Source organism: Rhipicephalus sanguineus, chromosome 3, assembly GCF_013339695.2.
Source record: "Rhipicephalus sanguineus isolate Rsan-2018 chromosome 3, BIME_Rsan_1.4, whole genome shotgun sequence".
Lineage (NCBI taxonomy): Eukaryota > Metazoa > Arthropoda > Arachnida > Ixodida > Ixodidae > Rhipicephalus > Rhipicephalus sanguineus.
In genome coordinates, this window is record NC_051178.1 from 125376174 (window position 1) to 125400084 (window position 23911).

Consider the following 23911-nt stretch of genomic DNA (forward strand, 5'->3'; position numbering starts at 1 on the left):
AATTGTAGGATTCGCCAGATGCACCTGTGGAAGATGCTTTATGACAGTTTGCCTTGCACTGCCTTCTATGGCGTTGGGGTTTGTGACAAGCGAAGTTTGAGACAATCCAGAACGCCTTCATTCTGCTAACACTACTAAATTCTGAACGGTGTATAACGAAGATCTAACGCCACAATCGCGATGTGAGGCTTGTCAATCCGTGACGGGAGGCCTTCCTAATGCTTAGTTAAGGTGTAAGAGAGGATTTTTACTTACTTGATGCGGGATTCTCCTGCTCTATAAAATGTGTTTCTGACTGTCAGAAAGTGTTTAAAAATAAATTTGAGAGAAGATAATATTTGTTGTGCTGTATTTGTTGATGCTTGGCGGCTGTTTGGCGGCTGTTTGGCGGGTATATATGCTGTTTGCCCGGCATTAAATAGCTAATTACAAAAATCAAGTTTCAGTTTTCATATTGGGCATGGGAACATTCCATTGGTTCTGCGTAACACGAGCTTGCTAACTGCACCGTAAATACAAACCGCACTGCCGATGTTGAGCTGTGCGTATATATGTGCCGTTGGTTACAACATGGAAAGAGTAGCCAGTGAAATAATGAAAGCTTGTCTCTTATTTCTAGCCTACTCTCTGTACTATAAACCGAAATCCATATTTATGTTTCAGCCAGCAAACTCATTTTACCCTCTCGCAGTGTCGCGTTCTACAATTTGCACATGTGCAAGATGAAAAGGAAAAATTAATTTTTGTAATGCGCTAATTAATGCCAGGCATCAGTGTGTATACTTAGGCGCCAAGCCCATACAGCACAACAAATATTATCTTCTTTCAGCTTTCTTTTTGGATGATTTCTGACAGTCAGAAAGGCATTTCAAGGAGCGGGAGAACGCCGCATTAAGTAAGTAAAACTCCTCTCTTACACCTTCTCTAAGCGTTAAAAAGGTTGGCAGTCACGGTTGGCAAGCGTGGTGCGCTTAGCGTGAAAGCGCACCACGCTTAGTACAAGCGTGCAAAAAATCGCCCCCACTCACGCTTTGCAAGCGTTACGCATCCCGCAAGTCACGCTTAGGAAGCGTGATTTTTTCAGCGTGAAAGCACACCACGCATAGAACAAGCGTGCAAAAACACGCCCCCCACTCACGCTTGCTACGCGTGAAAATATTTAGAGTGTAGTTTCGGGATCGCGTACTGCCGCGTGTTTTGCGCGCTCGTGAAAGTCGCTCTGACAGAAAGTTTGATAAAATTCCGCATGCATGTGATGTTGCCGGATGCCCTAATGGCGCACGCCGCAGTGCACGCCGCCGCGCAGTAAAGGCGGGCAACGTTGGGCACGGCAGCAGTGAGGCGAGAAACACCGCTTTCAGGCGGGTGACTTGAAGTGCGCTAAAGCGATGCGGACCACTAAAACGGGATTTTATTTCAAAATAAGCACTTCCTTGGCACAAAAGTAGCACTACGAGGTTTCTGGACGGTTATTTCAACAATCAACGTCGAGTTAATATTTGCCTTTAGTGTCCCTTTAAGGAACCCCATGGTGGACGCGATTTCCGGAACCTATGCAGCACGTCGTGCCTCATAATGGTGTCGTGTTTTTGGCACGTAAAAGCCCAACAATTGTTGTTATTACATTAACTTGAGAACTGTTGTGTGCCATGGAGCATTCTTGGGTGTTACTTATTGGAATTATATTAAATTAATTGTACCTGCAATGCGCTTCGCACCATCGCGATTGCGGGCGTATATACCAAGCAAGACGGCCAGACACGAAGACTCAAGCTTACGCGCATTTTACTTTTTCCGCGGCCCACTTTTCTATGGCTCTGCGCGCGTCCACTATCCTGAAGATATATAGTGAACGCACTGCAGTGAACTACAAGAGTTCTATTCTAGTTAACTGTAACGGCACTTAAACGGTGAGACCGAGCGAGGCTGGCGCACCAAACCGTATACTTGGCAAAGAACTTGTGCAGCGCTTGCTTTAAAAAAGAAACTCGGCTCTTTATCCCTTATGGTTGTTGCGCAAAGAATATTCAAGCTATATACCTTTTGTCACTTTTGCTGCGTAATTGCGTAGAGAATAGAGGCGTCAACTGTAATAGCTCACATTCCCTCGAAGCAGCTCGCGGTTATGTAAAGAACGCTGCTTGAGCGGCGTTTTGCAACCTCCAATGTATATCTGTACATCATAGACAAGATACCCGGCGGAGCATGCATGGTGAATGACGCTTTAATTCTCAGTTTATTGTTCTTCACTAAAATTCCTGCACAGTATGGACCATGAAGTACGCTTACTTTTGTGCGAGATATTACGCGTCTCAAATCGACCAATTTACGCATATTTTCACGAGCGCATCCATACGGGCGAAGTGCATGCACTGCAGCATCGTCTCCGGATCAAAATAAAGTTCTTTGCCTGCCTGTCTGGCGCATTACTCTGTTCGGTACTAACTCATTCACTTTTATCACAAGAAAGAGATCGACATTACGCGCTGAAATAATCAGAGAATCAATCTTATTTCAGTAAGAATGCTACCGACATCATTCAGTTAATTGACCGGCACTTGTCTATCGATTATTTATTTATTTATTTATTTATTTATTTATTTAATTAATTATTTATTTATTTATTTATTTATTTATTTATTTATTTATTTATTTATTTATTTATTTATTTATTTATTTACAATACTTTACAGGCTCCGTATCGGTATACGGTACACGGTGCCGTATCGGTATACACAGTGTATTATATAGCACCGATACGTGTCCACATAACATAATGCGCATGCGTACACACGTAAGGAATTCAGGACACGTTATTGAAGAGTAAGGAACTAAGAGTGTAATTTGTAGGAAGGTATCATTCCTCCGCCTGCAAAGCCAGTGTTGTATATGTCTTCTTCCGTCGTCGAGTTAACGACATACAAAGCGGCAACGCGTACAGCCGCGATGCAGTAGGAAATACGACTCACGAGCCTATATACGACGAACGCCAAGTTTTATACGTGCGCTGAAGCCAGTGGCAAGGCCGTCGGTGCACGGCGGCGTCATTGTGATTCGGCCCTCGAACGGCGTCGTACGGGACTCCGCGGATGCGCTTTGCGTGACGCAATAATACGAAAGCGGAAACTGATGCGCATTATACTGCGGCGATACGGAAAAAAAGACCTCCTCGCGCAACGCCGCACGTGTGCATGCACCGCGCAGCACCTTGCGTCATACTGTGTTTCGGCGAACTTGCGCCTTGTATTACAAAAAAAAACAAACGTATGCGCTACGTCTGTCTAATTGGAACAGTATTGTTCTGAGCCGTATGCAGAACGTCAAGATTTCCAGACAGCCAAGTTGAGTACTTAACAAAGATCGCTTAATTAACTTCTTTCATTACAGGAACTCTAAAGATATTCAATGCGAAAGCTTGCCCAATTTGTGCGGCTCATACGCGCTAGCAGTTTCTGTAGTCTTTGCGTATCCATAGGGCGGACGAATTAAGGGAACGACACCTCGGCTAACGTTAGCCTGAGACATCCTGAGAACGCCTACGAATAATAACTCGTGAACGATAGCCGTCTAAATGTCCAGGTGGCGCGGCTGCTTAAATCGCATCATCATCATCATCCGAGTTCTATAAGCTGAACGTTCCTGGTCTGCTGATTCGATAACACGACTGCCGTGCTTTATTTATTTATGTTTTTAAAGACAATAGTCTTTCTTGGGGAACTTAAACACAGAAATTTTGGTCTGTCTGTCTGTCTGTCTGTCACCTGATTCAGCGACCCGGCCAAAGTTGAACCACTTGCTTACCGCCCACCCATATTGAACTGGTACGGCTGCTCATACTTGTGAACGTTGTCGATCAAAAAGTAAATATTACGCATATCTGAGGCGCAGCATCACTAGGTAAATATTAGGTGGTGTGTTCCTTTAATAGAAGATACATAGATACGTAATTCTAAAGACCCTAGTTTCTTAAGCTGCGCTGAAAATGCGTCTGCGCTGAAAACGCCTATGCGCGCCGACGAACGCCCTCTGCCACGGAGGAAGGAAACCCTCTGCACAAGCTCATGTTTCCCGATGTATTGCCAGATGGCGTCCATTTCTCAAGCAGCACCTCCTATATCGTCTTACACGGCATTTGCAGCGGAGCACGCAGATACGCGGCCAATTTTTTACAGCGAAACTGTAAATGGGTAGGTTTTCGTGTAAATTTGTCTTCTGCGTCGACAAAAACGTACGCACGTATTTGCCACGGAATCGGAATGTTTAGGCCATGGTCTAAAGCACTTCCATTTGGGAGGACTCGAAATGCCACGCGATTTCCCGAATTGATAATTTTCGACAAAATGTCGAGTTATAAAAGAGACCGTTTGGAGTGGTTACACGCATGTGGACACGCAGATTTCATTTGTCTTGCGGCGTTTGTAAAACTGCGAGTGACGTAGAAATTTAAAAAAGACGAAATGTGTAATTAATAACACCTAAAGTGCGTTTGAACAACGACATGCATGCATGATGGTTAAGCGAATGCGCTTTTACATTATATATAACCATCATTATATACCACCGAACAATCGCTGCTCCAGAAGCCCCTTTAGTTGTCTTGTATACCATCAAGTTCACCATATAGAACTTACTATAATACTGGGGTGCCATGACCGGACTTGACCCTTGCGAAATTAAACAGCACATTCGTCTTCAGATTGAAAATCTTCTGCACTGAACTACTTTTATTATTATTTTATTTTATTTTCAGTACTGCGAGCCCTTTCGGGCTGTACAGGGCGGGAAAATTTACAACACTGAAAGCAAATATACAAGCAGCACAGTACAAGCAGGACAACGCAAACCGAGAACAGAAATGTATAAACAGTATATATAACAAAATACAAAACAGCAGCATAGAAATGATGTCGTGCCATTATACATAAAAATGATGAATGTCGAAATTAGACGCGTAGTGACTAAGATAGATTTACCAGCGCAAAAAAGACAGGACATTTAGGAAGGACACACACACATAGCGCTGCACTCACAACTGTTGTTGGTTCATGATCTTAATCATGAACCAACTCGCCCAAGCAGCCGTTTTAGCGTAGTGACTATAGCTTTTCTTCGAAGCCCGCGAGTGAATTCGTACCGTCAAATATTTCCGAGCTTATAGTTTAATAGTTTATTCCGTTCTTCAATGGTTTTGACCACAAACGAATGTTTGTAAACGTCAACTCTAACAGCGTCAACTCTAAGGTCTAACAACGTATACGGGTGGGAGGACCGCGGTGACTCGCTTGAAGGCCGCAAGTATAGCCCGCCGGATTAATGCATGTTTAGCGTATCATTATAGAGCGGATAAACAAATTTTAGCCTGGCTGTTTTCCTGCGTGACGCTGAACTTCGAAGGTTTCACTTATCGATAAACGCAGTAACAGATTCTGTCCTTACTAAAAATAACTGCACGCATTTTCCGTGCAGTGTCGCCATTTCGGCAAAAGTATCATGCGTCATCGTTCCACTCGGTCACACGCGGTGGTTATAGGTCGGCGATCCCTTCGATCCCTCACCGATGAACGTAGGCATTTATATAGCACGCGTTGATTTTTCTTCTTTTTGGGGGTGGGTCTATATGTAGTTACGGGAGAACGTATATGCCACGCGAATGCACCACGGAGCTCACGTTATGCATGTAAGCCGACGAAGAGCGATGAGTCATGCAACGTCGCCGAGGTATATAACTGCGCTTTGCGTGTCAGCGACCCCGACGCAGTTTTCTTTTTCCTTCGAGTTTGCAGGCACGTCATGCTCGTGCGTACATGTACGTATACGTACGCGTACATCTTCCGCCGCGTACAGCAGTGAAGGACACAACCCCTTTCAAAACGTCTAACGACCTCAGCTGTTCTTAATACAGGGGCAAGCGCCTGCATGCCATTCAGTGAGCCGTGAAAGGCCTCCCGAACTTTTATAATTAAGACGTCGTTAAGCGGAAACTCTTTATATAAAGGCCGTAACGTGGCCTTTGCAAGTTCTCACTCTCAGCTTCTCTGACGGAAGAAAGAATGCTAATAAGTGGGGCAGCGTTTATGACATATATATATATATATATATATATATATATATATATTGCGTTGATGACATATATATGTAGCTTTCTTGGCGTCACTGACCTTGCGCCGCTTATATTTGCGAATTCGAGCTCGTTTTGTGAATCTGCTGGCGCGAGCATTATTATAACTTTTAAATTCGAGATGCCATTTCACTTTCATTATGAACGATTCACTAGACGTGGCCGTGTTCTTCAAAGTGTATGAAGTCACGAGGTGTTAAAAGTGCGCACAGCTAAATAAATGCTTTACGCCTCGCCACGTGTCTTTCGTTGTAAGCGCATATCGCGCAGGTCGTCACATGTATAGTATATCGCACGTTTCGATTATTAGAAGCGATGATTGTATACGTATAAAGCTTATTTGACTGCAGATATATATATATATATATATATATATATATATATATATATATATATATATATATATATATATATATATATATATATATATATATATATATATATATATATATATATATATATATATATATATATCGGTCAGTTGAGCACTGACCGATTATTCAGCTGAGCGCGACTAGCCTCAGTTTGGCTGAGCTAATCAGCGGCTGAAGAGCATGACGTCTAAATACCTGAAACTGCACTCTTAACCGCGTAACCTTTAGTAGAGGCATACATTTTTAAGATTCGTATCTGTCTAATTTAAAGGTTATGCATTACCTTTTAATATGGTAACTTCTACCATATAGGTCACGGTAGTTTTATAAGTCACAGAGAAACCTTTAAAGCAAAAGGTAACTAACAACCTCTAAAATTGTAACTTTTATTAGAGGTATAGCGTGTTTGTGTCCGTATAGGTATTTTAAAAACTTCTAAACTGAAAGGTTATGCAGTAAACCTGCAAATGTAACTTTTATGACAAATACAGCAGACCACTGCATGGAATTAACCTTATGCAACCTCTGCATGCCTCGTGCAAAACTCTTCCATTAGAGAAAGAACATCACACGGGACATGCAGAAGTTGTGGGTTCATATTCCTTCCATTCAGCAAACTGCATTTTCCTTTCATTCACCTGGAAAATAAAAGTGCCCTGAAAGAAAGACAGGCGTATCGGCTTACCATGCTTTTTAGCTTAGTGGTACACAAACTTTCTAATCAATAAATGTTTATAAAGCCTGCATGTGCATGGTAATTTCTGTGAGAAATATGTGAAATTGTTTGGCATACACAAAGCCGAACAGTTCATGCAGGAGCATGGGCTCTCAGACATTCGTCCGGATGCAAAGCAAATTAAACGAATTAGTCAGAGAAATAAAAAGCATGAAACACTTTATTTAAAATGCAAAAATATACAGTAATTCAGCTATACCTAACTGAAAAGTTTTTCTTGGAAAAATATTTATATGAGAACTTCCAAACATCTGCCCAAGTAATCTTTGGCAATAAAGTTTGACCAACCAATTGCATATATAGTGATCAGACTTTCTTTTTCTTCAAAAGCGCCAAGAAACACTTCAATCGGTTTGAAATAAGCCCACGTGGGATAGGTTCTTGAGGTCTTAAAAGTTTTTGAACCATATTCAGGGTCTGTGAAAAAGCAGACGGGTACATGAGGTTTTTCAGATAGTATATGAGAAAGCATATGACGACGGCACGCTCAATGTTCAGTTCCTTCAGGTGAATTATTTCTTCCTTGCTGCCTCCATATACCCAAGCTTGGTCCTTGTATACATATACATGTGGTGCAGCAATTTTTATTTCTGTCGGTAGAGCAGCCTGTAATTAGAATCATCAAAGACCCAAAAAAGAGTGTTATATACTAAATGCAGCCATTTGCTAGACATTCAGCATTAGCAAGTCTATTTTTCGCACGTCATTTGACACATGAGCGCTTATCAGTGCGTCTTTCACGCTTTTCGAATACAGTTAGGCAGAGAAAAAAGAAAATAACTTACCTCAATGATGAGTGAGTGCTCTGACGAACCTTGCAAGTGCTTCGAGAGCTCTAAAAATGAAGTTTCCCTTCCTTCCTTCTCTGAGAAAACTTGTGCCGCCTTTTCTAGCCGTTGTTCCGCTTCATCCACAGTGAACCCAAAGCGCAGTTGGAGCTCAGCACAAAGCTATGGCAGAAGCAACAAAACAAGAAAAACACTTATTTTCCCTTCACGTGCCTTAATATAGTGAATTTGAAACAAGTCATTCGGCTAAGCCTATGTTATATTAAACCTTGAGAGTAAAGAAAAATCAATCGGGCCTTGAATACAACGCCACAAGATTAATTTTCCTGTGTGAGTTTACAACTATACTGTGTGCCACTGCTCAGAAACAGATGCTTTACAATGTTTTAAATCAACGCTGATATAAAGTATAAACTTACAGTTTCTTCCACCAAAAAATAATTTGGCAAGGGGTCTACATGGTGTTGGCAGCGGTCTTGGTATGTGGCTCTCAAGAGGCACAAAACCCTTTCGTAGTTGATTGTGGCCCCTTTTAAGCTGTTCGAAGCCAATAACTGGAAAATCCACAAAAATACAAATATGACAAAACAATTAAGGCCCCCATTGACATGGAAGGACAAAGAACATAAACGTCATTTGGGAGCATTTTGTCTCGTATGAAAATTGAATAAAAATTGCAGCCTACCTGCAACTCTGCCAATGCCACCTCTTTTGTTAGTTCTGGCCTGGATTCCTCCAAGAGAGCAGTATTACTTCTTTTCTGTCGGTGCCGCTGCATTTTTCTTTGCAGAGAAAGCCTCCGTATGAAGACACTCTGTGGAAAACAGTAGAATGGAATGAGCATGAAAACATAAAAATATGGTGGGGCCCATTCGAGGATAAAGTAATCTGCACAAAGGGAAATAAAGCTCAGTACATCGCACTCAGAGTTGAAAAATTTCGTCAGAGACTGCACCATTCATAGATCTCATTATGTTAAACTGCTATATCTATCAGTTTCAGCAAGGCCACTAATCTCACGGACCAATAGTTTTAAATGAAGCATTGCTTTGCGATTTTAACCCATTTTATACCACATTCTCTCACCTGACCACTCTAATTTCCTGTTATCTCTTTATTTATATGCCGCTTCAAGGACACTGCGTTAATCTACAGACCTCTGAATATTTACTTTAAGCTTAGTCCATGCACGTATTTTTCAAAAGCTTGAATAAACACGTCATGACATGCTCACGTGAACAGCACTTCTCGTGTGCTGAATCCGGGTGCCTGGCTTGGGCGTCTCCCACTTGCAGTGAGGGTACTTTTTGACAAGGGCATCCCCTAGGGCTTTGTATTTCCACCTTCTCTCCGCTTTATTCCCGCAGTCTATTTGGCCCGTTTCACTTCAGAAAAGAAAATAGCGAGTTCATTCGCCCATTTGAAGCACAAGAGCAACGGCTAAAGCTGCATGTGTATTTGGTACACAACATGCCTAAAGCAAAATCTAAGAAGCAAATAAACACCACATTATGTCTACGGTAAATATAAAAATATATAACTCACTCAAGAAATATAGCGACTTCTGAGCGAAGTTGGCGACACTGGCTCTTATACAACCTTTCGGGAAGATCTTTCCCTTGAAGTACAGGCTGTACGTACTCAGAGAATGGTGGCAAGTTTTCAACAAGCCAGTCATGAAACACCTACATAATGAAGAAAATGGCACATGATTTATGATACAAAAAACACAACTTTATTGTTATCACAGAAACGTGTTCTCATAATCACAAAGCAACTAAAATAAATGTTAATAAGTTTCCAGTCTTCCTCAACTCAGGTGACCAGAGCAGAATTGAACAACTGTTTGATTACTGTGCAGACAAGTCCTGTTTTTTTTTCAATTTCTTGAAGAAGACCTTCCCAAAGCCATGTTCCTATGCTCATTTACAACACTGTCTATGTGAATGGCACCTGGTGAATGCATTTCGATATAGCGTAACAGACACCATTTCTCCTGTACGCAAAGAGTGGCCACGGATAGAAAAGTGAATCAGCCTTAATTACCAATGTATGCATAGTATCTGAAAGAACAAATGCATTCACTCGCCTTGAGTAGTTCACTTGCACTAGAACACGTACATTGAAGAAAATCTCCTCTGCCCATAATACAATTTCATCTATTTTACCAAACACTGGCTCCTTGTTTTTACCGAAAAGAATGACATCGCAGAAAGAAAATTTTACATTGTTCACTGTCGTATACGGTACAGCTGTGGCTCTCTCGCCTACGTTGCAGGGATCTAGCCCGCAGGGCACGAATGCAGTTGTCAGTGAAAAAGGAATGCCAATTCTAGAGATGCCCTTTTCAAGCTGATTAGTCACGGAACGGGGTTGCTGCGGCCCTTCCCAAATATCACTGGACAAGGTTGTTTGAAAGTACTCGGCTACGGAGAGTGGAATGTTCTTAAAATTCCAGAACTTTTTTGATTTTGGAAGAGAGTTCTTGCTTTCAAATCGCATAGTCCAGTGATGATGTGAAGGACCAAAGCGCCGTATTTGTGACACCATGTGTACAAGCATGTGAAGCTTGGGCTTATGTGCTTCAGAACCATACAAACGCACAAAAAGTTCATTGTGATTCGCCACAAGCCTTTCAAGATCGCCAAGTGCATGAGGTGATATCACGGGTGAAAGAAAAAACTGCGTTACAATGCACAACAGCTGAAGGCACTCACAATGTGGTTCTTGCAAAGTACTCATTGGAATGAAGCCATCCAACATAAAAAGAAAATGCAGTAAAAGCATGAAGCTAGAACTGGCTGAAGACGGTGCGTTGAAGCCTTGTTCAAAACAACGAGGGTAGTCACTGCTGCTAACCATCTTATGAAAAGGAAACTCGCAAATGGACTTATTCAATTGCTTCAAGGTCAACCATGACGCTTCCCTTACAGCAAACCTAGCAAACAACGACAGTTCGAGAGGCACAATCCCTTCCAGCAAAATGTGCATTGGGTCGTAGAGCAGATCAGTCAGAACTGAAAAGCCTGTGACATCTGAAAGCAGAGACCTGCAGTTAATTCCACATTTCGCTGATAGCTCCTGAAATTCTGTTGAGGATTTAGCGCCGTCAAGTTCAAAGAGATGCCTTTCATACTGAGCTTGAGTACGCAGAGGGCAGTGTATTTCATAGAACACTTTGTGGAAATCTGCTGTTGGCAGCATACATGTTCTACAGGCTACTCGCACATTTCTACCAAAAGATTCTTTGAAGCCAGCAATATTATGACAGGCTAGGGAGTCTCCAATGTAGGCTAGCAAAAATCCAAAGAATGTTTTCACACCATTTATTGTTTTTAGCTCACACCCAATTTGAAGGTCGTTTGTTGTGAGGATAAAATCTTCAAGCAGTGCTCGTTTTGCAGGCTGCGACTTCAGATCCTTTGACCGTCCGACACCCAGAAAAAAAATGTTGTTCACTTTGGATCGATCATATGGCTTGATGTTTACAAAGGTCACATAAAAAACTGTGAGCTTGCCTCTTAAACCTCTTTTCATTCCAATGGCATTGGCAAGTTCAATATCATCACAGTAGAGCACCATCACAATCATGTTCTTGTCAGAAAGAGTTGCTACAGGATGCGTCTGATATCTGGTGCCATCTGTAAAGTCTCTGAGCAGTTCATCGTCTGAAGGTTTCAGCCCTGTCTCAAACCTGAGTGCTAGCTCAGGATGCTGCAGTAGGTTTTCTAGTAAAGACTTCAAAGGGACAATATATGCTTTTTTATTGGATGGCAGTGTTACTTCTTTCGGAGGAATGTATATTCCCTGAGAATAGTACAGTGACTTTCTTTTCCTGTCGGAGGAAATGCAAGATACATCTACAGAAGACCCAGCAAGAGTCAAAATATCTGAAACGCTGCTTACAACGGTGTCGATAACAATTTTGGAGCACCTGTGCTTAGACTCAAGTCGCCTAGTTAAAGAGGACAGCTTTGACAACAACTCTGAAGAACACAGGTTTTGAGTGTGTTCCATACCACTGCTCATCTCAACACTCTCACTGTGAGAGGAGAGTGAAGTATCCTCTACCACAAGCACAGCAGTAGGAGAAGCCGGAGGTCTAATGTCATGACTAGTAACATTAGTAAGAATTTTGTGGTTCCTTGGTCTGTGGCCCATGACACTCGCTGTCAATGTGGGTTTTGTAATGAACAATGCGAGTAAACTGTCTACGACAAGCAGAACACACAATTACAGCTTTGTTCATGTGATTGTTCTTCAGGTGACGAGAAAAAGTATGAAAATGCGTCGTCGTAAACCTGCACAATGTGCAGAAGTGCTTGCTGACCTTGCTTTTTCTCGGTGGATCAGTGCATGGGCGTGCCACTACTTGTGTAGGAGTCACTCCGTGCGCATCCTGAACTGGCACTATAATGAAAGCATAAAATTTGTCTGTCTTAAGCTCTGCGTGTCATTATTAAAACATCACTACAATGACGTGAAATGTTGAACATGTCCGAAAATGCAGTTAAAAAGCAATGTTTATGATACATTAAGAGACCAGTTAAAGTTACAAGCACACATACAAGATCAGTTCGTTGTTAGGTTAAACAGAGGATTGTATACTTGGCAATAGTAAGCGCTGCTCTGAAAGTTTCACAGAGAGTCTATATCTCGTTTATAAATCTTTACCTTGATAGGAACAACTATCTGCCTCAGTTCTATTTTCAGTGGTGTTTGTGTGTTGAACTGGGCTCCCTTCAATCCAGGGCATGGAATCTGCATGAAACATGTATATTATGCCTTCCAAGTTTACAAATGCAATAGTGATACTAAGGTGCTGATTAAATGGCACAGCAACGTTAAACCATTTACCACAGTAGGTATTCAAGCGATATCTGGCATCGTGCTACGACTACACTAAATGTACATGGTGTCCAATCTGAAACAATGCGAGGGCCCAACAGTTTAAAGGAGAAAACACTTTTAAGACTGAACTGCTATACAATGGCTGGCTCAAAGGAGTGCCCTTCCATTCATATACAGCGTTACGGGTACTACATTATGGATACCAATTTTGTTTCGCTGACTCATGCTCGGGTTTCAATTTTTGCCATGCATGTCGCCTGCTTTGAACCAAATATAAGAATAGTTAGTAGCGTGACCACTGTGCCTTGTTGTTTGGCAAAAGAAAAGACCACCTAAAATCTGGTCCCTTTAACCGTCAATGGATTTTGTTATAACACGGACACCAGACTTTAAACAAATGAAAGGTCCCACATAGCCTACATTATTGCATTATTTTGACTACTTTATTATTTAACTCTTAGTCGTTCTGCAGGAGCTTACAACCAAGTCAAGTAATAAAGCGTTATTATGATGAACGTTGAAGCAAATCAGAGATGAATAGATGCCATAGCTATAGGGATCACGATAAGTTGTTATACGGGGTCTCCTCTTTTATTGCGATAGCAATTATATGGACAGTCTCGGCTGGATTTTGCCGTCGCCGCCGTATAGCACCGTATATGTATATGTATATATATATAAAAGCCCCAAAGAAAAATAACTCAGAAAAATGCTTCCGAAGCGCGGAATCGAACCAGGGACCTCTTGCTCCGCAGCGAGTGGCGCGCCACTACGCCACGAAACGCAGATCCTCCTCATAGGTAACGGCGAGCGTTATATACACATCCTTTACCGCTGGACGGACTCAGAGACGGCTGCACTTATAAGCGTTTCTTCATTACCAGCGAGATGGCGTTAGGAGCGCGACAGGCGCCTTTAAAAGTCGTCGGTGAGCTCGCTCGCTTCTTCTTATACTTGTGCAGGGAGAACCTTGCCCTTCCGCTGTCTGCTCGCGCAGGTTTTCTAGTGCTGAGGGGAGAGGGATGTTCACGCTTTCACCGTGATGTCCGCGCTCATGTTACGGAGCGTACGAAAGCCACTCGAGCTCAAGGGACGCCGCAAACGAACAACAGAAGATGAGCGCGAACATCAAGTGTCACAGCTCGACACTTGAAGCCGCTAGTTTCCTTCGCTGCTTCGGCCGCCTTTGCAATAGGAGCGCTGTTCAAATGAGAGTTCCATTGGCGAGCCTCACTTCATATAGCATTAGTTTCTTGCTATCGCATTCATTGCTTCGGGCCTTGCTGCGAAACTGTGACTTTTTAAATAAAATACTGATTTTTGTGAAAATGCTGTGGCAGTAAGGGTCCTGTCGTTCTGGCACACGACCTCCGTGTTATTTCAGATGCAACACAGTATTTCTGCCTCGACGTAAAGTTCGCGAGCGAAAACGACAGGAGCTTTACTATTACAGGACTTTTACAAAAAATCTCATTGTCTAAGGAAACATCGTGCATAAATCCCCGATGAAAAATCTGAAAAATATTGCAGGCAGAAAGACAGCGAATTCACCTTTAGAACATCCAGGTTGACAGCTCGACGGCGCACATGAAAATGGTTCCATAAATTCTTGTTCAATGGGGTCTGCCGAAAAACGAAGAACAATGCTAGTCTTTTACGCCTATCAATTGGAATAACACCTACCATTTTTCCCCGGCGATTGATTATCTTGTGAAAGTATGTCCTCTCCACACTGAGCCTCCAGGTTACCGGGTAAACATACTGTAGAAGGCGACGGTTCTTGTCATGCGTAAAAAATTTTTTTTCAGTTATGTAGCGAAACAAAAGAAAATCCTGCATCCTCTATTACCTACCATCAATATGTTTTTTTAATTTTTTGCATAACGATGAGCTACTTGATCATCTAGAGTACGTTTTGAAAGTTGTATGTCATTTCAAAGAGTCCTGACACATAACTTTGAAGGCTAGATAACTTCTGGGATAGATATTTATGTACACATGCATCATCTACAAAAAATCGACGGTGAACATAGGCTAGAACATGAATAAACTGAATTGCGGAGTGCATGTCGCGCAACTGCACGAGAAACGCCCGACTTCACAACATCAACGCCACCTTGGTGTAACGGTAAACAACCAACGGCCACCTGATTCACGAGTTCGTGTTAGCTGTCATCATCCTAGCGAGCGCTCTTTTCTAGCACACCTCTGCAACGGAAAGAGGGGGCACCTCCTTAATGGACTTGCACGGGTGTGCAAATGCTGACGTCCTTGCCCCGGCAATGCAAATGTAAGGGAGAGGGGTGACGCATATATATTTACAACATACCAGAGGGGATTATAGCAGCACCCTGAGAGCTTTGGTTGAAAGGAGTTTTCAATTCGGTGCTCATGGTGACGCAGTTTTGAGAGCTGACGTAACCAGCTATGTTTACACGAAAAGCACTTTGGGTCCCGCCTCACTAAATGCTCTTTTAAACCGAAACTTCACGGGCACCAGAACAGTCTTCCATATTAACCATCACACCGCTCAACTAAACGAGCTTCCGGCCGTGATAATGGGCCGTTAGCAACAGAAAACACAAGGTGTAAAATTCTTTTTTTTTTCAGGGCCTTTTTATAATAATACGCAGGGATTCACTGCTCACGCCAACCAGTATATGAGCCTGGAGGACGGTACAAACGGAGCACACGGTCAATCAAATCACACCGAGGTTGAACATGGCTCCGCAAATGCGGACGAGCCCGCTTTAATTCGTGAAAAGGACACGAAGCACCTCACGATATCCCTCTTCTCGCACCACTCAGCATTGATTCATGAGCAGATTAGATGCAATGACACTCTGCAGGTGCGTAGCCACGCGTAGCCGTGTTCCCGATGCGAGGTACGCACAAAAATCACAGCGCAGATTAAGAGCCCACGACTGGCCTCATGCCCATATGCCGTCTGGCATACGTGTGCTCATATAACACCGGCAACAAAGAGCTCACACATGCACGCAGATTCTCCTACCATATATATACATGCTTCGGTGTACCGCATTGGAAGCGATTATTTCGCTTTGCAGCCGTAGACTCGGTTGTTAGATGAAGGAACGCACTGGTAAATGCATATCCACTCATTTCAGCATCGTTCTCCGACTGCGCTCGCGGTAACATGAGAAGAACAAGGTGGTCACGGAGAGCGCGAGGGGCCACACAAGTGCGCCACTGAGAGAACACAGAGCAACCTTTTCATTCGCGTGCGCCTGAGTGAGGTTTGAATAAGTCCTGGGGCGGACAACGCTTTTAGCACACACTACACCGCAAAACGCCACATCAGCCAGAACATGGTACGTAACACTCCTTACCTAACAACGTTGCGAAAAGGTGCTAAGCTCACACGTGCAGACAAAGCAAGTATTACGTGCTCGCGTGATAAGTCCGTCAATTGCAAGTGAGCACTAATTTTAACAAAATAATGCCACAAAATTTATACCTTAATACTAGATTACCTAATTCTTGTATACGAGAGGCAGCAACATTTGTCAGGGCATGCAAAAGGCAAAACGCACAACGGCTGCAAAACAAAACTTTGCTTACCGAGATCAGCAATCCTGTTGTGGGCGCTGGGACTGTGGTCACAATAGTCGCATCGAATGCGAACTTCGGCATCGTCGACGGCGCACACCACCATATATTGCTTGCAATCGCATTGGAGCTCATTGCACCGGCCACGTAACACGCCACAAATGTCTTTGTGCTTGACGGGCATTTTAAAATCATACCGAGCACGCTGCCACACGTGTATACAACGAGCGCGTCACGTTCAGGTAGTGGGATGAGACTATGGTGTAACATAGTTGCTGTATACGGGCTCCCTGAGAGACTCATGGTGGCGCGAGAGGGCGCTGAGCGCAAGAGAGGAGCTGTAATCGCGGAGCGGACAGCTTCGTGAACAGCCTCTGTAACAGTTATTTCCGTGAGAGACGGTGAGACTTCATATCGCGCAATTTCGTTGTGATTGTAGAAGGCAAAATTAGTAAATTGCTTGTTTCAGCCACCATAAGCTGAATTTAGAGCATAAGAGCGTTCCTCCTGTTAGCGCTTTATGGGCGTAGTTTTCTGCAGCTCTGGTTGTTGGTCGCTAACGTGTGCTTCTGTTCGGTGTGCGTATATATATATATATATATATATATATATATATATATATATATATATATATATATATATATATATATATATATATATATAATATATATATATATATATATATATATATAGGGAATGAAGAAAGAAACTACGACTTTCGTTGGTTTGGCACTGTATATTTTCACTAACGTTTCGTCTGGTGGACCAGACTTTGACAAAGTCTGGTCCACCAGACGAAACGTTAGTGAAAATATACAGTGCCAAACCAACGAAAGTCGTAGTTTCTTTCTTCATTCCTTATTCTATCGGGGTCCGCGTGATTCTTTTCCCACTACTATATATATATATATATATATATATATATATATATATATAATATATATATATATATATATATAATATATATATATATATATATATATATATAAAGAGAGAGAGAGCGAGGCTTGTCGATGGTCTGCCACCGGATTTGCGAACAAGGATACAGCTATCCGCACAAGGGACCATCGTTATTGACGCGCGTTAGAAATAACGCCTCGTCTCCCTGGACCCGTCGTGTTTTCGCAGTTCTCTTCGGCAAACATTGCTCCAAATCACGACCGCCGAGTAGCGGGATTAGGCAGAAAACGACACAGGATACGAGGTACAGAAGCAGGTACCATACTTTTTTTCTCCTTACCGCGAACGTTGCGGTAGAACATCTCAGAATGCCACGGCCCTCTAAGTATTTCATCGCTCTAACAACCACCTCGCCCACATTGCCGCGCGCCGTGGACGGCGCACTTGCCAGTATTCTAGCACAAGCTAGCCCCAAACCATCTCAGGGCTGCTTGCGCGCGATTGGAGCAATAGGATTTCCTTTCCCGATCGCCCTCGCCGAATCTGTTACCCTTGCCCCTTGAATGTAAACGCCTAAACGTATACGGCGAAGACTCTGTCAGCTCTAAAGGTCACCGTTAAAGGTATACACGAGCCATATACCTTTAAATTTAGATTGTAACCTCTGTGAATCAGCATGTAAACCTTTAAAACTTGGGAAGACAAAAAACACAAAAACGTCGACCCATGTAACCTATAGGATAAAGGATAAATTTTTGTAAAGGCTTACATAGAGGATACGCGGTTAAGAGTGTGCATTCCACAATGAGAAATACCCTTTGCATTATCCGGGAGACGTACGTAAGTCTCAAGTTCGGCTGAAAAAACGAGGCAACAAATAGCGCATAACGAGCGCGGCGTCGCCATCATTATCCCATTGTTAACTACGCCTGACGTCATACTTTGGACGTCATAAAACAAGGTTATAATGTTTCATTCCAGACTGGAAAAGCCATCAATTCCTGCAACGTCCTGTTGTATCATCGATTGAAATTCGTCGAAGCGCGCTTCTTCATCGCGGAATCAATGTCGGCGCACTTAGACTTGTATCGCAGGGGTGTTTTCCTTATGCTGCAATATTTAATTATACATTCATATGCCATACGATGTACGGTGATGGAGGTCGCGCAAACTATAGAATGAAAGTAAATAATGAGAGGCGGGTGATGACGCCATATTGAAATTTGCCTCATTTCACAGATGTACGCATGCAAATCTCTTGCCGAGTCTTCATATCGATATAGTCAAGTCAGAGGACACCGCATGGTTAATCTTTATAAACGAACAGTTTTTGCAGCGAAGCTGTGCGCCTCTCGTTGGTCGGAAAATATCTTAGCGTAAGCATAAAATGCCAAGCCCCCAAACCACCATCACACGCTCGCGTTCGCGTGCTCCTCTGCTAGCAGATGCCCGCGCTCCTTGCGTTTTCGCCTCGGACGCTGAGGAAGGGCATTCGGAGAGGTGGACAGACGAGCCGACGAACGCGTTCACTGTAGACTCGTGCACAAGTGCAACGCCACAACTAAATTTCGACCTCTGGGTGGTTTAGAGGTCCTTTATCAATTGAACGCAAACTGGCATATCTTTCTTTGCAGTACAGCATAGAGCTCAGCATTCGTTTCAATAAATAAAACCACAAAACAAGCATCAAACCGCATGATGGATGATAAGGTGCATGCCTGCGGACAATAGGAACACCCTCCCACGCGTTCCCCGTAAAGATTAGGTTACAGCTGGGTGATTCACCGTAAGATCGAACAAACGATGGCTGGTCGACCTCTCAAATTTATTTCAAAATTTTATATATTATTGCCTGATGAGTGGAAAGAAGAGATCCGCAATTTGTTTTGCCGCCAAAAATTTTTTCGAACCACAGGAAATCAATAATGACGAAGAGGTGGAGTGGAGCGCTCATCCGCTCTGCTGTTGTGGCCAACTTTCATTATGAATTGCACAAAATATATTAAAGTTAGGTAGCCGAAATTTATTTACCTAAATATATGCATATTTTTGCTTCTGCTCAGCTATTTTTAGTTTTTATGTGTAGTTTAGATGTTTTTATAAAAAACCCAAAAAATGGACCAATCGGCAAAATTTTTTTTACTTTGAAGGTCTTTATCTCAAAAAAGCCTTGTAGCAGAGCGACAAAAATTCTGCATTACGTCCTTCGCATACTTATCTACCAAACTGCCAAATCTTGTATTTATATAACTTTTCGGGAAAGAGATATCATCGGGCTAAGTTCAAGAAAACGCCGAACAATGAAAACTTCTGACGACAATTAAAAAAAAAAACCCATTTTTTAAATTTCTTAAACTTTGTCCACTTATTCTCCTCCACATCCGCTTTCACAATCATTAAAAACATGTTGCATAATGTCGTCGCACTAATAGTTACGGCCCCTCCAATGAGACTCTTAGGCAAGGATGGGCAATTCCGACTTCTTGCCCAGCAAGTGTATAAAATGCAGGCAGGATGAATTTCTTTTATTAAAAGGTCAGCAGGTACCTAAAAAGGTGTCGCCGGCACTGAAGACGTTAATTTTGAAATTATTTGGTCACTGCAGCGGCCACGAGCGCGGAGCTACCGAGTAGGCGCGCGCGCACCCGAGATGCTCGTTGTAAGAGACGGCGCAGTGAGAGCTCGTTTTCGCGTCCTCAGACCGATTGAGTTCGAAACAGCAGCACCTCTCGGGTGTCTTGAACGCACGTGCACCGGTAGTCGCAGTGATCTGGTTAATTGCGTCGCTTTCTTTTTCAGGGGCATAAGAATGCCATTGTTAAACTGTGCGTTCCGTGAAGATCTTTCATTGCAGTGGTAGCAAAAGCACGCGTAGCACAAGTATTCCGTCTCACTGACAGTCACTGATCTTTCGGGCATTAAACGTTCCTTCAAAGCATTTATGTCTAGGTCGGTAACTCTCCGAAATTTTGGCTTCTTTGCAATAATTAAAGGAGTACTGACACGATTTTCAGACATCGCAAAAGGGACATTTTTTGCTTCGTTGGTATGCAGTGTCCACGCTGTCCACACACTGGAGTCGGAGAACACGTATAAAATAATTTTATTTGACTTTGAAGTTTTCGTCGCTGAGCATTTGCAAGCCAGCCACACTGCAAGGACATTATCCCGACAAGTCAAGACAGTTCCTCCGAGTTCGCGAGTTCTGCGTCCTGCATGCAGCCTAAATCGTAGAAATCACTGTCAGGGTCACTGGACGACAATTCACTCATCGTTGTCCGTTGCACCACGAGCAGATGACGGATTTCCCGCTAGTACGTCGCGAATTTCTGTATCTCCGTGACGTCACACTGCTATGAAACGACACTGAGAAGCCACCCCCCTCGATGTCGAAACCGAAAGTGTCTTTTTAAGGTGGCGCTAATTAAATATATAGGATGCATTCCCAGGCACCACAATAGTCGTTTTAGGTTTCTCGACACCAGTATTTTTATTTAGAGCAACAATCCGAATTTTTTTTAAAATTCGTGTCAGTACTCCTTTAAGCTTCTTGTGCTTCGAAAGGTAGTCTCCACAATAGACTCATTCAGAGCTATACTTTCTCGTCATGAGACGCACAGGAGGAGTAGAGTAAGAGCAAAGCACAAGAACTATCCGCGCCGAATGAAGTGTGAACAGCGCACCGAACGCGCGGCCAGTTCACGCCGTCTGCTGCCGACATCTAATATAGACAAGCGCATCCGGTTACCGATAGTTTTGCTTTTCTTTCCTTTGACAATCCATATTTTGCTTTGCCACTGGAGCGCCACGTTCATGCTTTCCACTGATCGCAACTGGCGCAGCGCAGTTTCTGTGGCAGCAGCGTGCGTGAAGCGAGCGCTCTTATAGCTCCCTTATAGAGTTTTCATCTTGCTTCCATCTCCGCCGTGTTATCAGCGCCTAGCTAAGATGCGAACAGAGGGCGGATAGAATAGCGAAGCTCCAGTGCACGTGCGTTCAAGTCACCCGAGAGGTGTTACTGTTTCGAACTCAATCGGTCTGAGGACGCGAGAACGAGCTCTCACTGCGCCGTCTCTTACAACGAGCATCTCGGGTGCGCGCGCGCCTACTCGGTAGCTCCGCGCTCGTGGCCGCTGCAGTGGCCAAATAATTTCAAAATTAACGTCGTCAGTGCAGGCGACACCTTTTTAGGTACCTGCTGACCTTTTAATAAAAAGAAATTCAATCCTGCCTGCATTTTATACACTTGCTGGGCAAGAAGTCGGAATTGCCCATCCTTGCCTAAGAGTCTCATTGGAGGGGCCGTAACTATTAGTGCAACGACATTATGCAACATGTTTTTAATGATTGTGAAAGCTGATGTGGAGGAGAATAAGTGGACAAAGTTTAAGAAATTTAAAAAATGGGTTTTTTTTTTTAATTGTCGTCAGAAGTTTTCATCGTTCGGTGTTTTCTTGAACTTAGCCCGATGATATCTCTTTACTGAAAAGTTATATAAATACAAGATTTGGCAGTTTCGTAGATAAACATACGAAGAACGTAATGCGGAATTTTTGTACCTCTTCTACAAGGCTTTTTTGAGATAAAGACCTTCAAAGTAAAGAAAATTTGGCCGATTGGGTCATTTTTGAGGTTTTTTTATAAAAACATATACACTACACATAAAAACTAAAAATACCTGAGCAGAAGCAAAAACACGCATATATTAAGGTAAATAAATTTCATCTACCTAACTTTAATATATTTTGTGCAATTCATAATGAAAGTTGGCCAAAACAGCAGAGCGGATGAGCGCTCCACTCCACCTCTTCGTCATTATTGATTTCCTGTGGTTCGAAAAAAATTTTGGTGGCAAAACAAATTGCGGATCTCTTCTTTCCACTCATCAGGCAATAATATATAAAATTTTGAAATAAATTTGAGAGGTCGACCAGCCATCGTTTGTTCGATCTTACGTGGAATCACCCAGCTGCTTTGCACTTCACACGAGGGCTTCGAATGACGTCAAACGGCCCTTCCTACTCCCCGCGTGTGTTTCCCGCTTTCATATATAGATGGGAGACCCGTCTAGCAACCTCCCTGCCTTTCACTTAAGCTTTCTCTCTCTCTCTCTTCATTAATTTCATTCTAATACTCCCATGGGTAGACCATGGAAATTAAAGACACCACAGGAACAGCGTGAATACAATGCTCGACGAAACGAACAAATTCGTGTTGCTGAACGGCGCTCGCGAACGTCACTGATGAATCTCACAATATGCTGCCAGTTATACACAGACCCCGGCTAAATTGTGAGAACGCCGAAGCCGTCCCCGAAGTGCAGACTTAGAGATGTTGCTGCCAGCACAGTGAAACCGGCTGACCGCTTAGTATATGCTAAATAATTGCACGCTGTTGGCACTTAGTATATTATACCAACGATTGAAACCGATCCTTCCTGGCATAATGCTAGCACAACATCTGATGATGGGAAATTCCCGTATCCCTGCTGAATAGTATACTGATAGCCGATATTTCAATTACCTGTCCTGCCCCCACCCCATCTCCAAGTTCACGTTGCCCTTTACAAACACCCATTGAGCCAGCTCGGCTGGTCATGCACGCGCGTCATGCACAAACACAATCAGAAGAGAATAAAAGACGGCGCGGTATACTTTTCCGTGCTTGCCGATGCTACAGGACGCATGACGCCGGGGCTGCAGGCTCCGCCCTGTTAGCGGGCTCCACAGAGCCAAATGCATGTTTACGCAGGGCGCTCGCGCGCTGAGCGATAACGCGGCCAGGCAGGCAGTCGATATCGGCGGCCGAGTGGGCGGATTCCCAGGGGACGGGTGAGGGGGCACCGCGCAAAAAGCCAGTTCGGATGCGCGCGCGCTCCACGCGAATCGCGTATGCAAATGCGTCGCACCCAAAGCGGGACTATTTCGGTTGATTTTTGTTGTTTGTTTTTCTCTAACAAGTGCTTCGCGAGTGTGTATTCGCGGTGCCGCGTGAATGGAGCCATTAATCGCGCCTGATGCTGCGACTCCACAGAACCCGTATGTCTTTCTGCCCGCGCAAAAAAGGCGAGCAACACCCATTCATCACCCCGCTGCGCCGGTTTACGTTGGGGTATACTTTGGTATACTATCGTTTCAAAACGACTTCGAGAATTTGACGGAAAAGGATAAGAGACATGTGTAAAAAAAAAATAAAAGTGGTAAAGTTACAGCAGCGAGATTCTTCTAAACGATGACTGCATGCTACAGTCAATGAATGCAGCATTGTCTTCGATGAGGTGCTTCTCTGCACCCTACAGAGGGTGCAGAGGAACGGCGATTCAACGGCAGTCCGCTATAGCGATGTGAAAGCGCGTTAAACGTCACAATGCACTGGCTTGCACGAAGGAAATTCTTGAAGAAACCGTCAGCGTTGTGGAAAGCGTTTGCATGCGGGACATTCTTAACCTGATGAGATCCGCGCCTGTGGCGTACATAGTGCATGGCTAGAGCATCGGGCTTCCGAGGATAGTTCGATAGTTGTTTGATCGTTGTTGGCATCTTTATGTTCTTGTGGTGTGTATCTGCTTTGCAGT

General features: G+C 43.4%; 2 protein-coding genes across 3 annotated transcripts in view; one reads left to right on the forward strand and one right to left on the reverse strand.

Moving 5' to 3' along the window:
* The first annotated feature begins 1029 nt into the window (after positions 1 to 1029).
* Positions 1030 to 23911, forward strand: part of LOC119387099 (ORM1-like protein 3) — a 465457-nt gene continuing 442575 nt past the window's right edge. Inside the window, exon 1 of the mRNA XM_049413376.1 lies at positions 1030 to 1039. The gene's annotated coding sequence lies outside the window, so the exon portion shown is untranslated. The remainder of the gene's footprint in view (positions 1040 to 23911) is intronic.
* On the reverse strand, positions 7464 to 16634 carry LOC125757653 (uncharacterized). 2 transcript variants are annotated; one of them, XM_049413370.1, is made up of 5 exons: positions 16450 to 16634; positions 8702 to 8830; positions 8436 to 8570; positions 8014 to 8178; positions 7464 to 7834 (listed from the first exon to the last, which is right to left on the reverse strand). In XM_049413370.1, exons 1-5 carry the CDS (start codon positions 16630 to 16632, stop codon positions 7535 to 7537), a joined length of 912 nt encoding a protein of 303 aa, XP_049269327.1. In that variant the 5' UTR covers positions 16633 to 16634; the 3' UTR covers positions 7464 to 7534. The 2 variants fall into 2 exon arrangements, with proteins under 2 accessions (XP_049269327.1, XP_049269328.1); XM_049413371.1 differs by lacking the exon at positions 8436 to 8570.

Coding starts and splice junctions, on each gene's coding strand:
- LOC125757653 (XM_049413370.1), bottom strand. CDS start 16,632: ATGATTTTAAAATGCCCGTCAAGCACAAAGACATTTGTGGCGTGTTAC. Junction 8,831..16,449: donor CAACAGGATTGCTGATCTCG/GTAAGCAAAGTT, acceptor TGTTTTCCACAG/AGTGTCTTCATACGGAGGCT. Junction 8,571..8,701: donor TGGCATTGGCAGAGTTGCAG/GTAGGCTGCAAT, acceptor TGGATTTTCCAG/TTATTGGCTTCGAACAGCTT.